This window comes from Centruroides vittatus, unplaced genomic scaffold (assembly GCF_030686945.1).
Source record: "Centruroides vittatus isolate TY-2023 unplaced genomic scaffold, ASM3068694v2 contig_484, whole genome shotgun sequence".
NCBI lineage: Eukaryota > Metazoa > Arthropoda > Arachnida > Scorpiones > Buthidae > Centruroides > Centruroides vittatus.
Window position 1 is genome coordinate 2,995,881 of NW_027122274.1, and position 17,431 is coordinate 3,013,311.

At 29.8% G+C, this 17,431-nt stretch overlaps 1 protein-coding gene across 1 annotated transcript in view; it reads left to right on the plus strand.

The window, feature by feature from the left end:
* The window catches only part of Cand1 (Cullin-associated and neddylation-dissociated 1), a 90,163-nt gene that overhangs the window by 17,657 nt on the left and 55,075 nt on the right, over window positions 1-17,431 (plus strand). Inside the window, exons 2-6 of the mRNA XM_067273668.1 lie at window positions 8,172-8,341; window positions 8,807-8,919; window positions 10,120-10,220; window positions 13,586-13,652; window positions 13,824-13,922. Of these exons, the coding sequence (XP_067129769.1) occupies window positions 8,172-8,341; window positions 8,807-8,919; window positions 10,120-10,220; window positions 13,586-13,652; window positions 13,824-13,922 (550 nt within the window). The remainder of the gene's footprint in view (window positions 1-8,171; window positions 8,342-8,806; window positions 8,920-10,119; window positions 10,221-13,585; window positions 13,653-13,823; window positions 13,923-17,431) is intronic.

The following is a 17,431-nucleotide window of genomic DNA, read 5'->3' on the forward strand; positions in this document are numbered from 1 at the left end:
TTTTGACTTTGGAAGATGCATGTTACAACATGAAATTATTTATGGAAATTGACTGTGCTGCTACAAAGAAACTTGCAAATCGATTGGTTGGTTGGTGTTTTTTGGCACAGGCTATGCTATGCCATGTTTGCCATAATTGCAAATCAAATGTAGCAAATGAGTATTGTAAGGAATGTGACACCAGTGTAAAGTATTGTCTCTGACAACAGCCTGTCTTAGGTGAGAGGCACAGTGACCCTTGCTTTTCTCGTGATCTGCCAGGATGACACGAGATTGGTTTGTTCTTATGGGGGTAGTGGTTGTTGGACAGACTCACATGGAAACCAGAGTAGCAAAATTAACCATGTTTATTAAGATAAAAGACATGCTTACAACAGATGTATTACACTGTCCAGTTGCAGAAGCTCAGAAGATGACGAAGAGTTTACACACCAATCAGAGAATGTTTGTTGCCAAATCTTGTTTGCAAAGTTCTGGGAGAAAATCCAGATGCTGGAGATCTCAGGGCAGAGAAATTGTTGGCATGGGAAGTTGAGTCCCTTTTTGCTATCCAAGTTCAGAAATCCCTGGGCATCTCTTGTTCTTCAGAAGGGTTTTGACATAGGTCCCAGGTTTCGATGATCTCGTTCCCAACCTGCCCATGTCCTCGGAATTTTGGGTTTTATATCATCTTCGCCCAAAATCCAGCATTTTTGTTGGTCCAAAAGTGTTCTCCCCCTAACTCCCTGAACTGTTGCTAAGGTTATGATTCGGGCCATACACCCCCGCCTAGACTGCTCACCCTTGGGGTTTGGTCATGCTCTTCTCCGCATGACTGTCCTGTAAATTTTGGCCAAAATATGTTTTTTCCTGTCTCAGAGAAGACAGCTGGGTTCATATAGTCTCAGTTGCCTCCCCCTCCAAAGAAGCACCTGCATTTTCCCTTTAAACTCTGTATAAGGTTACTGCTGAAATTTCTTCAATGGTCAATCTCATGCTCTCCCTCATGATCTGTGATTGGGAATGTGACAAATAAATCATATTGCACCCAGTTTCTTTGCAGCCCCGGTTCTGTTTACGAAAATAAGTCACCAGTTTATTGGCTTTCGTTTGACAGCTGGTTTCTGGTCCAAAGGGTGAGGTCTCGGATTCACAGTATTGAAAAATATTTCTCAAAAACTGAATAAAACTGTAATTTGTAACTGTAAAGATATGTATAGTCCAACCATGGGTGAGAAGTCTTGGACATAATCATATGTATTAATTAATTTAGAGAAATTAGGTGTATGTAATATTAAGTAAATGTGTGTATGATGATAATTTATTTTATTTTTAGAATAACTTTCAAAATTTTCTTCTAAATTGTTTATTATATGAACTTGTAGAAGGCAGTAGATCACTAATAAAATAAATTCAATACAGTTTAGCACCATCATAAAGGAAAAAATGACAAACAATAGCTTAAAAACAATGCTTAACAATGTACATTCAGTCCACTTTCCTCACCCAGCTTGAAAATAGAGTATTTCTGGAAATCTGCCAACTGAAGTTGTGAAATCTATCTAATTAATAATGAAGCTGCTTAAATTTTGGTCCCTAGAAAGTTTGTAATTAGAATGTTTACTATATATTTGTATTCTTGAGATAAATTTTTATTGATACATAAGACATAAGCATGCATGAATAATCAGTACACAGATAATTGAGAGTACATTGTAGTTATTTTCTGCTATCTAACAACAGTGCATTTATTAAATTGAATAAAATGACAATTTTTTGAAAGATTTTAATTCATTATTAAAGATAACATTATATATTATAATTTTGACTGAACTGAAAATACTTGTTATTGAATTTTTTACTTATTAAGAAACACTGAATGTTTTCATTGTTTTTGACTGTTTCAAAAGCTCAATACTTTTTAAATATTTTATTTTGAAATGAAAAGTAAATCAGGTTTACTGATATTTGTTTTCCTTTCCATGATAGTTCTGTATAAGTATTAGACGTTAATGGTGCGGTTTTTTGTATATATTGCTTAAGTATCAATTTCCCTTGAAAATTTTCTTTTTTTCAATAGATTAATTGATTTAACTTCACAGTTAGTTTAACCGTAGTTATTTCGTCTGTACCGCATTTCATCAGAGACAAAGACTATTGGGTTTTATTCACATCATTCTTTATTTCACTATGCATTTCGGGTGCAATCTTTTCCGTTTATTTTGCGCCCCTCATCAGGTGTTACATTTCTACAATTGGTAGAGAATACATTTGTTACATTAATTATTGTAGATGGGTTTCTTAATATATATAAGTTATAAAAGATTATTACAGTTTTTTTGGACTAGGCATAAAGAGTTATTACAATTATTATAATTATTACATTATTTAGATTGATTTAACACAAATTATTGTAAGGGATTATTTCAAATTTTATTATTGTTAGTATTATTCGGTACTAACCTTTTTTAAGACCATTCCGTTATGAGGTGTTTATGTCACCGTCCCCCGAGGCATTTCTAACTGTCCTTCGTTTAGTTTATTTGCGTTTCTTAAGCCCCTCCCCATTTCCTCCCACACTTCGTCTACCTCCATGCCGTTGTTTAGATTTATTGTGTTGCTTTTATTGACTATTGTAAAGTGTTCTTTGAATTTTAATAAATAAATACTTTTATTCTAAACGATTACCCAAACAGATTATTAAAAAAATGGACAACTGAATTTATTAAAAACAAATTCAACGTCAAAAATAACAATGAGAATATTACACATACGTCTTTCCCCTATATTAAAGACACATATGAAAATACAGAAAAGTCTTCAGAAAAAATGGTATTATAATAGCAGCCAAACTAAAAAATAAAATTAAAAACAGCATCAACATCAACGAAATCAAAAATGAAAACAAACTAGACGAAACAGGAGTGGTGTATGAAATAAAATGTACATGCAAAAAACCAGCAATATACATAGGAGAAACAGGAAGGCAACTAAAGACCAGAATTAAAGAACATGAAGCAGCAATCAGACTCAAATATAACCAATCACCATGGACCGATCACTGCAGCAAATTCGGATGCACAATCGATAAAAAAAGTGTAAAAATAATCCACAGAGAGAAGGACAACTATTTACGAAAATTCAAAGAACACTTTACAATAGTCAATAAAAGCAACACAATAAATCTAAACAACGGCATGGAGGTAGACGAAGTGTGGGAGGAAATGGGGAGGGGCTTAAGAAACGCAAATAAACTAAACGAAGGACAGTTAGAAATGCCTCGGGGGACGGTGACATAAACACCTCATAACGGAATGGTCTTAAAAAAGGTTAGTACCGAATAATACTAACAATAATAAAATTTGAAATAATCCCTTACAATAATTTGTGTTAAATCAATCTAAATAATGTAATAATTATAATAATTGTAATAACTCTTTATGACTAGTCCAAAAAAACTGTAATAATCTTTTATAACTTATATATATTAAGAAACCCATCTACAATAATTAATGTAACAAATGACAAATGTATTCTCTACCAATTGTAGAAATGTAACACCTGATGAGGGGTGCAAAATAAACGGAAAAGATTGCACCCGAAATGCATAGTGAAATAAAGAATGATGTGAATAAAACCCAATAGTCTTTGTCTCTGATGAAATGCGGTACAGACGAAATAACTACGGTTAAACTAACTGTGAAGTTAAATCAATTAATCTATTGAAAAAAAGAAAATTTTCAAGGGAAATTGATACTTAAGCAATAGTTCTGTATGTACAAAATCAAATTTAAGAATCCATACTGAATTGGATAAATTTATTTTATTATCTGAATTTTGATTTTGTAGTTATCACTTTATATATATATATATATATTTAGTTTAAAAAATGTAAAATAAATTGCAATCTAGATATCTTCTCAGAAAAAATAAATGAAATTACAATCATGCAAAAAATATATGTGAGAGTATGACAACAAACTTATATTTTGAAAACTTATTCAGCATTATGAATAATAAGTGTTTCAAAAGCTTAGGCAATGAGTTTTAAATATTTCTACAATGATATTTATTTAAATCATGACAAATTTAATTTGTCTTAACAGTATATAGCTTCAATTTTAAATTCTTATTGTTTTCTTATTTTTATAAATATGATAACAACTTTATCAATTTCCTGTGGAACTGAAATTTATTGTTTCTAGTGTTATTCCTGTATCACACATTAAACACATTTAAAATCTTTGTTTTTATTATTTGTTCAGCTATGATTTATTGCCTGAATGATTACATTGATTATATAAATTAATATTGCTTATATATAATTGTTATTTTGTACTATACATTTAATGAATTTACTTTTTACTCATAAAAATAAAATTATAAAATCTCAGTCTTTTTACTCACAATGCCAAGAATCTATTTCATGTTTTAATTCTTTTGTATTTTTTTGTTCATTATTACTTTATTTTATTATGTTTTGATATGTATTTTTTAATTGTCTAATATTTAAAAAAAATATAAAACTTAATGATTTTTTTATTTTTAAAACAACCATTATTGGATTATTCAGTTTGGAGAAGCTAGCATTCAAAAAGTTAATTATAGTATAAGTTTGTTAATCTAGCATATATGGGACCAGAGTGGTATCAGATTACTGGACTTTTTGAACTTTTGCAAAATTCAATGAGCTATGTGATTTAAATTTGCAGGCATTGCTGTGTATCTTTTACAGAATGTTTCTTTATCTGTAAACAAATCATACGTTTGATTTGTTTACAGATACTATAACACCCAGCATACACAATTAACAAAATTTTCTTCACTCTCATCTTTCTCAATCACCTAGTTGATTTCCTAATGTGCAACAATGCGCATTGGCCAAACTCCCATCTTCACCTAGAGCCTTAATTGCACTATGTGTCAGTTATTGGAATTTTATATACTACAGTAATACACTAACTTGCTTATTGTATCTTTTCCATTCATTAAGTTTTGAAAATAATAGGTTATTTTACAGTTTATATCTTTGGCTATTTTAATTATAGAATATATTCAGTTTATATAACATTTGTCATTCAATCCAGTTTTAAAATTTATATGAAATTTTTTTAAGCTATTTTAAACCTGTATGAATCATTGGATTTATATTTGAATTTTGTTGGACTTTGGCTAATTTTAAATTTTCAAGTGTATAGAATACTCCAATGCCATTAGTTGTATTAAAATTTCATTGGACTTTTGGAAACTCATTCAAATTTTTTCTATTCATATATCTCAAGAAGCCAAAACATTTGTATTTTTAAGGAAATAATTGTTGAAACACATAATGAAGCACTAGGTTATTAATTATTAATTGTACATGTTTGTAAGTAAGATCATATTCACAAATTTTAATCGGGAAGATTACGAGGATATTTTCAAAAATTAGAAAAACTTAAAACAGTTGGCTGGTATTTCAATTCCTAACACTCATTCTGGTTGATCATAAAAAATTGGCCACCAACATAAGCATATTCAATGTGAAAGCTTTTGCCACCAGTTGGTCTGATTATAGCATCAGTCAGATTGGTTTGCTCACATTCATTGCAGGATAACATACAGTGCCTGTATGCCTCCATACCTGACTACATCACTGCATATATTTGGGAGAAATAGATTTCTTCTATTCTTCTTCAAAGTACTAAAGATTTTTTTGAATTGTACTGATATTCCTTTGCTATGATATTGTAATAATTTATTACTGTTGCCATTATATTCACACTAATAAAGTTTTATCTGATTGCAATGCTTCTTGGTGTATCACTTTTTTGTCAATGAGAGTATTATTTTTGATGATGTCTTTTATACGTTTGTTTAGTTTAATGTTTGTCTTAAACATTAAGCAAAATACTTATTCGAATTGTTAAACACAAGATCGTGTTATTAACTCAATCACTTGGCTTTTGACTCCACCTTTATTTAGTTGATACAGTAACTAATTTTACACATTTTGGGCTTTTGCCCCTCATCAATCAACAGTTTTTGCCCCCCCCCCCGATATGGGCACTTGTACATGCTTAAGTCTGTACATCACAAACTTGAAGAATAAGGTGGTTATAGAACCATTATAAAATTCTTTTATATAGTTGGTTGTATTCTATTCTCTTATCAGAGACAATGAATGTGTATTTTCTAGGCTCGTTCAGTTCACTATAAAGTTCTTTTGGGTAAATTTCTTCTCAACTGTTTGGTATAATTGGATATTGCGGAATGAGATGATATTTCTTATTGTTCGTTATACTCAACATTTGCATAATCATGTAGAATGGTTTTGAGATGAATCAAAGCCCTCTGGTGGTATTTTGATAGAAAAATTAAACTATAATATATTCAACCAGTTTTTATTTATATTTATACTTAGATTTTTGTTTATGCAATTTTTTGAGTTTATTATTGCTAAGCTTTCTTTGGATTTTCTATTATACGTGTCTTTTTCTTTAAATAGAATTTTTATGTTGTTTTTGTCAATGTTGCAATTATTTATAAGGCAGTGATCATGAAAAACTGATTGCATTCGATGGTATTTCATATCTGCTACGTGTTCTTTAATACATATTTTTAATTTTTGTTTTGTTTCACTGATATAAGTATTTTGAGTTTCGCAAGTGCATGGAATTTGGTAGACTACGTTTTTTATTTCTTCTATATTTTCTTTTGATTTTTCTTCATTTCTTTTACTTGTTATTCGAAATTTTAGTTTTTTGTATGTTTGTGCTAATTTTATATTTATTTTCTTCATTTCATTACTTATTTCTTCGTATAATCCTTTTATGTATGGAAAACTTGTATATTTTATATCAGGGTTTTTTACTTTACTGATCTGTTTTTTGTTGGATATTATTTCTTCTATTTCTTTTTCCCATGTATTTATAAGTCGACTTGGATATCCTTCTAGAATGAATTTCTTCCTTAAGTTATTTAAATGCTTTTGTATATTTATAGAGTTGCTGGTTCTATTTTTAATTTTCCTGTACTCCATATTGACATTTAAGACATTTTGTTTAATATATAACGGTATTTGAGAATTATAGTTAATAGTTTTTGTAATAGTGCAACATTTTTTGAAGGGTTCAAATTCAAGGTTATCTGTATTTCTTTTGATCATAATGTCTAGACAATTTAGATCATTATGCATACTGTCTTCCTCTTTAATTTTGAACTTGATATTATCTTGTATATTGTTTATAAGCGTGTTTATCTCTTCTATTGTATCGTATGTGTCGTTTGTGGAGGTATCGTATATAATTATAATATCATCTACATAACGTTTGTAAAACCTTATTCCTTATATTTCGTTTATTTTATTGTCTATGTCTATCATTATGATTTCTGCGAGTTTTGGGCCAATGACCGATCCCATACTTATACCTTCTTCTTGTGTGTAATAGTTACCATCATATTCGAAATAGTTATTCTTTTAAGTGAATTCTATTAAATTTATTATTTCTGGTTCTATATTAAGTTCCCGTAGTTTTTGTTCTATTATCTCCCATGTTATCCGTAATATCTAGACTGGCAATTTTAGATTTTTCTCTGTTTTGATTTCTCTGATATCATTAAGAAGTTCGTCTGTATTCATTATGGCGAACATGGAGTTTTGAATAGATCGTAGTTGCTGTTTTAGGAATTTTTCTAAATTGTACAAAGTTGCGTATTTGAAGCCGACTATTGGTCGTATTTTTTCCCCTGGTTTATGGGTCTTCAGGTGTATATTTAATTTTAGTGTGCAGTCATTATTATCATTTAAAATAAAGTCTTTTTTGCTTTTGGTTAGTTTATGTTAATGTTACAATGATTAATAATGCCAAATAATTACTGGATTACATCAGGCTATAATAATCCCCTTGATGAATTTAATAACTATAATTAAATTAATATAGAACTATATTTTAATAATTTGGCTTTAATCTAGCAATCAAGTTAATACATGTTTATATTTATAATATGATTATTCGATTATTAAAGTGTTATGTTATGAATTAGTTTTTAATTTCTATAATATATCCAAATTATATGCTAACATATTTTGTGATTGTAAAGCATAAAAATAAGATTTATTTGCATAATATTTTCATAAGCATAATAACACATGAATTTTGTAAAACTTTTACATTTTATTTTATATTTGAATTGTTTTTGTGTGTTAATAGATGACTTCCAGTGATAAAGATTTTCGTTTTATGGCTACAAATGATTTAATGGCTGAGTTACAAAAGGATTCAATAAAATTAGATGATGATAGTGAAAGGAAAGTTGTGAGAATGTTGTTAAAATTACTAGAAGATAAAAATGGTGAAGTACAGAATCTTGCAGTGAAATGGTGAGGAACTATTTAGTTTTTATAATAATTTTATTTTTATTCAAATTATGTTATTAGTTATGAGAAATATTTTAATTTAGTTTAAATAAATGAAATGTTATTTGATGTAATTTTTGAAATATGTGTTTCATTTTATACATTTCTGATTTACACTGATGTAATAGATGTGTTTTGTGAATAAGTATTACTTTGTAATATTTATTGAAAAATCAAGAATATAGTTTTTCAGATTTTTTTGTCAGGTAATTTTGGACCAGATTCTTTTCTTATAAAAGGTTATATTTTTTTTTAAATTATAATCATTTTTATTTTATAAGAATTAGTTGTGTCTAAATTTTAGTTACTAAATTCTATAATTTTCAAATTAGAAAATTTTATAATTGATATTTAAATGACTAATGTAATTAATAGCATCTTTCTTAGTTGCTATCATATTTATTTAATTAAATTATTTTTCTATTTCAGTTTAGGACCTTTGGTAAATAAAGTTAAAGAATATCAAGTTGAAACCATAGTAGATACTTTATGTAATAATATGGTATCAGACAAAGAACAGTTAAGAGATATTTCAAGTATAGGTTAGTTTTTTATAACTATTATAATTATTGCTTAACCTGAAAACTTACATTTAAAAATTTAACTATTGATATTTTGTATAAAGATAATTTTTTTTAATAATAATAATAATAATAATAATAATACTAATACATTATAAAATAGAAGTACTTAAAACTAACAGCATTCACTTTTATTTGTAAGTTGCTCTGCTATTCTTTAAATGTCCATGCACTTTTTAATTTGTTTAAATTTTTAAAAAATTAAATATTTTTTAAAATTAAAGTAAGTACTACTTTTGGTAACAAACAATAAATTGCTTTGATTAAGTCACATATTTGTTGACAGCTGTTAAAAATACAATAAAAATTTTCCACTGGGCAAGAAAGAGGAACCGATTTTTTTTGTTATACAGTTTGATTTGCCTTTCCGTTTCTTGGGCAGATTCTGCTGTATACAGGTTAATTTACATTAATTTTTGCAGAAAATTCAAGAGATTGACAAAATCTTCCATTAATGACAAGTTTGACTGTATTTTATTTTTTGTATGTAAGTAGATTGGTCAGGAAATATTTTTGAAATAAAAAAACCTGTAATGCATGGAAATGAAATACAAAGCTTTGACAATGCAATGTAAATGACAAGCCAAACATGTTCTACAATTTCTGATGGCTAAATTATAGAAAACATACTTTCTTTCTGATCTCCAATAAATTCTTAGTTTCTTCATCAGTGCCTTGCCCATTTCTTCTGTTGCTACTTTGCTGTTTCTAATTTTATTGAAGTGTTAACAAAACTATTAAAGCTACAAGTTTTGTTTTTAAATACTTTGGGTTTTGACTAAGGTCTGTTTATTTGATTGGAATATTATTCTTTCTAGACAGAATGAACAGGACTCTAGTTTTTAGTATAATAAATTAAATAATACCAAATTAGTAACTGTCCATTATATTAAGATATAAAGTGTCCACCCACTAATCAGAAAGTCTGCTATTAAGAGACCATATATTTATGAATGTATCGTCTTTCAATATAAATCTTGTAGGATACAATTTAATGACCATTATTGAGAGGTGACAATTTTTCAGAAATGTTCACAAAGAGAAGTGTCACTGTATCTGTAAAGTTGTAGTTTTCTATATATATATATATATATATATATATTTTACTTAGTAGTTATGTCATAAAAACATATAATATATTTATTTTCAAAATAATTTTAGGTTTGAAGACTGTTATTAGTGAACTTCCACCATCTTCCACAAGTTTAGTAGCAAGCATTTGTAAGAAAATAACAGGATGTCTAAGTAGTGCAATATCAAAAGTAAGTTTTACATGGATGCTAATTAACAATATAATTAAATTCTTGTTCTTAAAGGTAGGAATTTTTAATAGCAAAACAAGATAGATAATCTGTTTCAGAATAATATAATTATAACAACATAAAGTTAAAAATGTAGTATTTTATTACTTAATTTCTTGAGTCTGTATTTTCTATTTGGGTTTATTTGATGCATAAATTGTCATTTTTTGACCCAATTTGAATTACTGTTATTAAAACTGTTCAATCTATCAACCAATTGCACAGGGTTGTAATTTACTTATAAGAATGCATACATTATCTTTGTTTAGAAATGTTCCATGTTTCAAGTTATTTAGTATCCTACTTTGTAGACTAACTTTAACAAATCATTGTCATGCTATTAGCAGGTAACTGTTAAAAGATAAATAAATAAATAAATAAAATACATAGTCATCTATACAATAGTTGATTTCTGTTGGGTGTTATTTTTTTCAATATTTTATTTCATTCTATATACTAATTAATTTTGTTTTAATACTTTTTATTCTATATTTTATCTTATTTATTTTTTTGTTAATTTTTTTATCTTGTTATCAAGATGGGTTGATAATGATAATAATAAGCAGAGTTCAAATGGTTAGAAGTTGAAAGTTGAAATTCAGTACACAGTTAGGGTAAGTCACGAGAATGTACACTAAGAAAGGATTTTTTTGAAATCTTCCACGGGGAGAGGGTTGAGGATTTCTGAAGAACTCTGCTTCTGTACTATTTTAGATGCAGTTTTTTGTGTTTTTGCAAGAAATCAAACATATTTTTAGACCCATCTAAAAATTCTCTAATTAGCCTCAGAAGAGAGGGGTCTAATTCTTGCACTCGGTGAAAATGGGTAAGATTGGCTATGTAAGATAATCTTTGTAGTTATATAAACATATAAACCAACTGATATAATATAATGCAATAGAAGAGTTAGAAGTACAGTAAGACCCTGCTTAATGCTGATTCAATATAACGTGGTCTGCTCAAAGCCTAAAAAAAAGTACAGTGCTATGATTTAAGCCTAAAAGAAGTACAGTGCAAAATTTAAACTGATTCAAATTATTATGACATTTCATTGATTCGTATATAATACAATTATTCCCAAACATGAACCAATTAACAAAAGGTGGCTGTTTGTAGCACTGTACTTTCCTTGAATCTATGTTTGTTTGGTGCTATTTTGGAAAAAATGTAACATCATGGATACCATAGGCAATATCAACTTTGCTTGGCAAGAATTAACTGATAAATGTATGAACAAAATGTAGATGTTATGGCTGAAGGTATTCAAGAATTCTCAATGAGAGGAGCCTATCACCGTATCGTTAGGTTGACAATTTGGTCAACCTAATCAATACAGCAGGACTAGGAGATGTAGATGAACAAGATATTGAGGAGTTGCTGCAGGTTTCTGGTGAGAGCCTTACCAACAATGACCTTCAAGAAATTCATGTAGAACTGGAAAATGTGATTCTGAAAATGAAGAACTTTAGAATTTTTATACGGATTTCCTTAGTAAAGTTTGATAACGATAATCGAAATCGTTGATCAAATTGTAGTGAATGATCTGGATTTTGAAAAAAGTGCAAAAGCAAAACGAAGTGTTTTGGATGCGACCTTCTGCTACTGACATTTACTTAAGGAAAGAAAAAAAAAGCAACAAATGAAACTACACGACTTTATCACAAAAGACAAGAATTTCAGAAAAAAGCTAGGGCCTTCATCACAAAAAATGAACTTTACATTTCTGTGTGCATATATTTAACATATATTATTATGCAAATGAATATAAAAATAACTTAAAATTAAAGTAAAATCTGTTTATTTTTGATTGTGTGTTTCCCTTTCCCTATTTACGCTGTGTTAAAATGATCTTGTTCAATGCTGTTTCATTTAGTGCTTTGTTGTCTAGGAATGTATCCCCTGCATTATGTGGAGTCTTACTGTACAAAATTAGCTAACCTTAATGTTTGTTCTTATTTTTTCTGGGCAATGCCAGGCTTTATCTGCTAGTTTATAAATAATTTTATTATGAACTTTTAAACATGTTCTTAAATTACAAAAACTACTTAGTTACTTATGACTAATGAACAAGCTTATTACACACCTAGTGTATTTAATTAACTTATCCCAAAATGCATTTATTAACATACACTATTATGTGCATACTATTAACATATATTTTAATGTTGGCAATTGTCACCATAGACTGTTTTCTGTCACCCAATTGGTAAGGGCCAGTAAGGCTGAAATGCATTTTAGGATAAGTTAATTAGGTTGGGTGTGTAATAAGTCATTAGTCATAAGTAACTAGGTAATTTTTGTAATTATATAATACAAGCAAGGAGTTTTTTAATGTGTGTTCTTAAATAGTTAACAAAGTTTTGTAATCGCCTTATGCTTGCTGAGAAATATTTATATAGCTTTACAAACATTTTTAACCTAAATTCTATAGGTCATCTACAGGTGTAATACTATATTCAAACTTATTTTTAGTTGTGCATAATATCACGAGAGTCATTCTATTACGAGAAAAGAACGTTTTGATCTGATGAGCTGCACAGTTCTTTCCCCACCCCACTGCTGCGTCATGGACCTTCTCATTTTTTCACGTCAGTCTGATGCTAACAGTGAGCCACAACGATTGTTTACTGTTTATAGTGTGACTTTGAAATGTGTGACAAAATTAAATATTTTGCCAAGTGTGAGGTTCGTAGTGTAATATGCTTTTTGAATTCAAAAAAAGTCCGCCCTATCAAAATTTATGGACAGATAAACCTTGGTTATCTGTCTGTAAATTTTCTCTGACTATGCCACGCCATTCAAAACAAATGGCAGGGATTGTTGTCCAGAAGCATTGTGCTTCTTTAAGGATAACACACATCTGTATGCTGCTGCGTTGACGAAGAACTTGCTTCAGCAGTTTAAGTGGGAAGTTTTTGAACATCCTCCTTATAGCCTAGATTTGGCTCCAAGTGATTACCACCTTTTCCCAAAATTGAAGGATTTTTTTGGCTGGCACTATGAAAGTGACAACGAACTAAAAGAGGCTATTGATGACTTGTTCAAGAACTTGGCGGTAACTGTGTGTGCAGATGGCATAGAAAAGCTGGTGATATGCTAAGACAAACATTTAAATTTGTATGGCGAATACGTAGAAAAATAGCTAAGTTATCATATGTGTTGTAAAATAAGTTTTGTTTCATTATCTTAAATAAAATATCTAGAAAAGCAAACATTCTTTACTTCTAGAATAACCTTCATATTTTCATGTGTACTTAAATTAGTTTATTAATTTTATTATTTGTGACTTAAGAAAGAAAATTATATATTATAATCATATGTTACAGCAAGAAGATGTTTCTGTACAGTTAGAAGCTCTTGATATTCTTGGTGATCTTCTTTGTAGATTTGGAGGTAAATTTTTGAAACATTTTTCTGGCAATCTAAGTTTAATTTTAATGTTTGATAAATATTTAAAAAGTATTATTACTTACTGCATTATTTAGTCAGTTAATTTTTTTATGAATTCAAAATTAAGATTTAAACTCTTAAAATACAATGCTAAATGCTTTAATTTTATTATAGGTTTATTAGTCAATTTTCATCCTCTTATTAAGGACGCCTTGTTGCCTCAGTTAGCTAGTCCAAGATTGGCTGTACGAAAACGCTCCATAACTGCTATAGGTTGGTATAACTATCATAGAAAACAAAATTATACAAACACTAGTTAAATATTTCATATTATTTATTCAAATTTTGAAATTTTATTGAAAAGTTTATATTAGTTGCAGAATACTTATTAGTTTGGTATGTTTTGTAATATATATATTATAAAACATACCAAACTAATAAGTGTTCTGCGACTAACATATATATATGTATATATATAGTGTGTATATGTGTGTGTGTGTTTATACACACACTATATTTACTTAATATAAGATGCTATCAAATCTAAGACCTTAATTTCTAAATGCGCGTTCATGAATTTATTTATTTTCTTTAAATAGCAATTTGAGATATATAATTTACTTTACTGTGAAATAAATTTATCATTGTCATAAGTAATATGGAAGTCAGAAACCTCTTCACTTTGTGTTAGGATTTTCTAAATCAACACTGAATTTGATGCTCAAAACTTTCCACGCAGAATCATTCTTAGTGCCATTTAAAGAATTGGAAATGCAATATTTTTTGAAAGAGTGCTGCTCAACATTTTTTTAAGATTTTCATCAATATACTTAACAACATTACTGTAATAGACTAATGAGATTGAGCAGACAGCCAGATGGCCAAACTGTCAAGAAGGAGCCTACCACTCTGGGAACCTGGGATCAAATTCAGATGGGTCAAAAAATCCCCAGGAATTTTCGTGGTCCATCTGGATATGTCGGGCCCCATCCCTACAACCTGGCTTGCTGAACCCATAATGGGCTTGCTGAAAGAGGCTTTCTTAGTATCTAAAGGGCAGAAATGGTTTAAAGGAAAGAAAGATTGAGCTAAGTTGTTCTCCTAAATATTTGCTATTATGAATATTGCTCTAATAAAATCATTAAAATAATGTGATAGAAATATCACACATGGCATTACAGATTGCTAATTATCATGTATTATACAAAATCTAAAATGCCTACCAATGTTCAGAGATATTAAAACCTGAAAAAAGTGCAGTTTACATTTGAGTAAATATAGTAGATATATTTGATGAATGTTTTTATTGCTTTAATATGTTGTTTTTAATGGTTGATTAAAATGTTTTAATTTCATTATACACTACTGGCCATTAAAATTGCTACACCAGGAAGGCGGCATGCCACATACATGAAATTTCATGACAGAACATGCTGTGATATGCAAATGATTAGCTTTTTAATGCATTCATGCAAGGTAGGTGGTGATAGTGACACCTACAATGTATCACTACCACCTTACAGCAGGTTTCTCATACAGAAATAGCATTTGAACGTGGTTTTCTGGTAAGAATGTTGTTATGCTTTGTGTAAGAAGGAAAAATGCCTACCAGCACGTGTCTGACTTTGATCGTAGCCTACCAGGATTGCAATTTATCGTATTGCAGTATTGCTGCTCTCATTGGTCATGATCCCATGACTGTCGGCAGAATGTGGAATCGATGGGTTTGGGACAGTCATACGGAACGCCATGCAGGATCTTAGTGGCCCCATCACTAACAGCCAAGAAAACAGACATCTTATTTGCATGGTCTTAATGGATTGTACAGCCACATTACGAACCCTTAGTCAAGAAATGGGGTTGTTTGCAAGATAACACGTGTCTGCACGAACAGTTCGACAACATTTGCAGCAGCATGGACTGTCAGCACAGCAACCATGGCTTCAGCTACTCATGACACTGCATCATAGGTAGGAGCACCTTCAATGGTGTGATCAGCGACGAACTTGGACGCAGGAATGGCGTCATGTCATCTTTCCAGATGAATCCTGGTTCTGATTAAAGCACCATGATGGCCACATCTGTGTTTGGCGGCATTGTGGAGAATGCACATTACCAGCATGCATTTGACTTTGTCATACTGGCCTGTCACCTGGAGTGATGATATGGGGTGCCATTGGATACATGTCTCAATCATCTCTTGTTCATATTTCCAGCACTTTGAACAGCAGCCGTTACATTTCTGATGTGTTAAGGCCTGTGGTTCTGCCCTATCTTCAAGGCCTCCATAATGCTATGTTTCAGCAGGACAATGCACAACCATATGTTGCCCATATTGTCCTGACCTTCCTTGATACAGAACATGTTTGACTGTTGCCCTGGCCAGCATGTTCTCTCGATCTCTCACCAATTGAAAATGTCTGATTAATGGTTGCCAAGCGACTGGCACGTCACCACTCACCAGTCACTGTGGTCAATGACTAGTGGCCTAGTGTTGAAGCTGCATGGCTGCTGTACCCGTACATGCCATCCAATCTCTGTTTGGCTCCATGCCCAGGTGGATAAGTGCTGTTATTGCTGCCAGAAATGACTGCTCTGGGTATTGATTTCTCAAGATCTATCTAAAAATTCAGTTACTTGTTCTTCCCTCTATAATGTTTTTGTCTAATAAATATCATTCTGTTATTTGCATTCCTTCCTGGTGTAGCAATTTTAATGGCCAGTAGTGTATATTGCTATTAATAACTCTTTTGATATATAAATTGATCATTATTAAACTTGTCCATTGGAAACTTTTTCAAATTGATTTTTACTATTATTCATTATAATGATAATTTCAGTAGATTTTAGACTGATGTAAACTTATTAGAATTTAAGTTTTATTTCTAAGGTATTTTTGACAAATTACCATTTTTTTTTATTACATTAAAAATAAATAACAACAACAAAGAAATTTTTGAAAATTACATTGCAAATGAATATTCATTCATGTGTACAACAATTCTTGATATATGCAAGTTTGATGTGGGTCTGTTCTGAGGGAAGTTCATTGTTGCCAGCTTTATAGAGCTCATAGCTAACAGTAAACTGATTCCTTCTCTTCACTCCTGCTTACTGTTAGTAAAAATGTGAACCTTAGTGTTTTAGTATTCAGAAACTTTAATTTCTATTCTCTCATTTAGTATAATTTCTGCAAATATTTGTTTTAATTCTTCAGGTTTTATAGAAAACTGTAAAAAAGAAGGTGCAGCAACTGTGCAGGCAACACATGATAAATATTTTGCTTGATTTTTAAAACTTTTACTTTTTTTCTTAATAGTTAGTCTAAACACACTAATCAATCTTTATTCACCATGATTTTGTTTACACTATATGTTACTTTGTCTAAAATTTTTAATTAACTAATAATTGATCAATAAATGAAGTATTTTTTAACTTGATTTTTTATTTTCCATGTTTTTTTCTCTACCTAAGCAAATATAAATGTAAAAAATTATGATTTTAGATGCATTCTTAATGAATTAGATTCCTAATTCTTAATGAATTAGATTCTTTTAGATGCATTCCTAATTCACAAATTATTTATTTCAAATTGAGTGTTAACTTTGATATAAGTGGTGCAGTGAAATTCCATTAATACAGCATCTTATATGCCAGCATGTCAAGCTCATTGTTTGGGGTTATTGGTGCACTAGGTAAGTCCAGAGTTAAGATTTTTGTCTAAAAGCACTCAAAACATGCAGTTCTTGGAAAGGAGTGTGGGTTCTTTTAGAGATGACAAA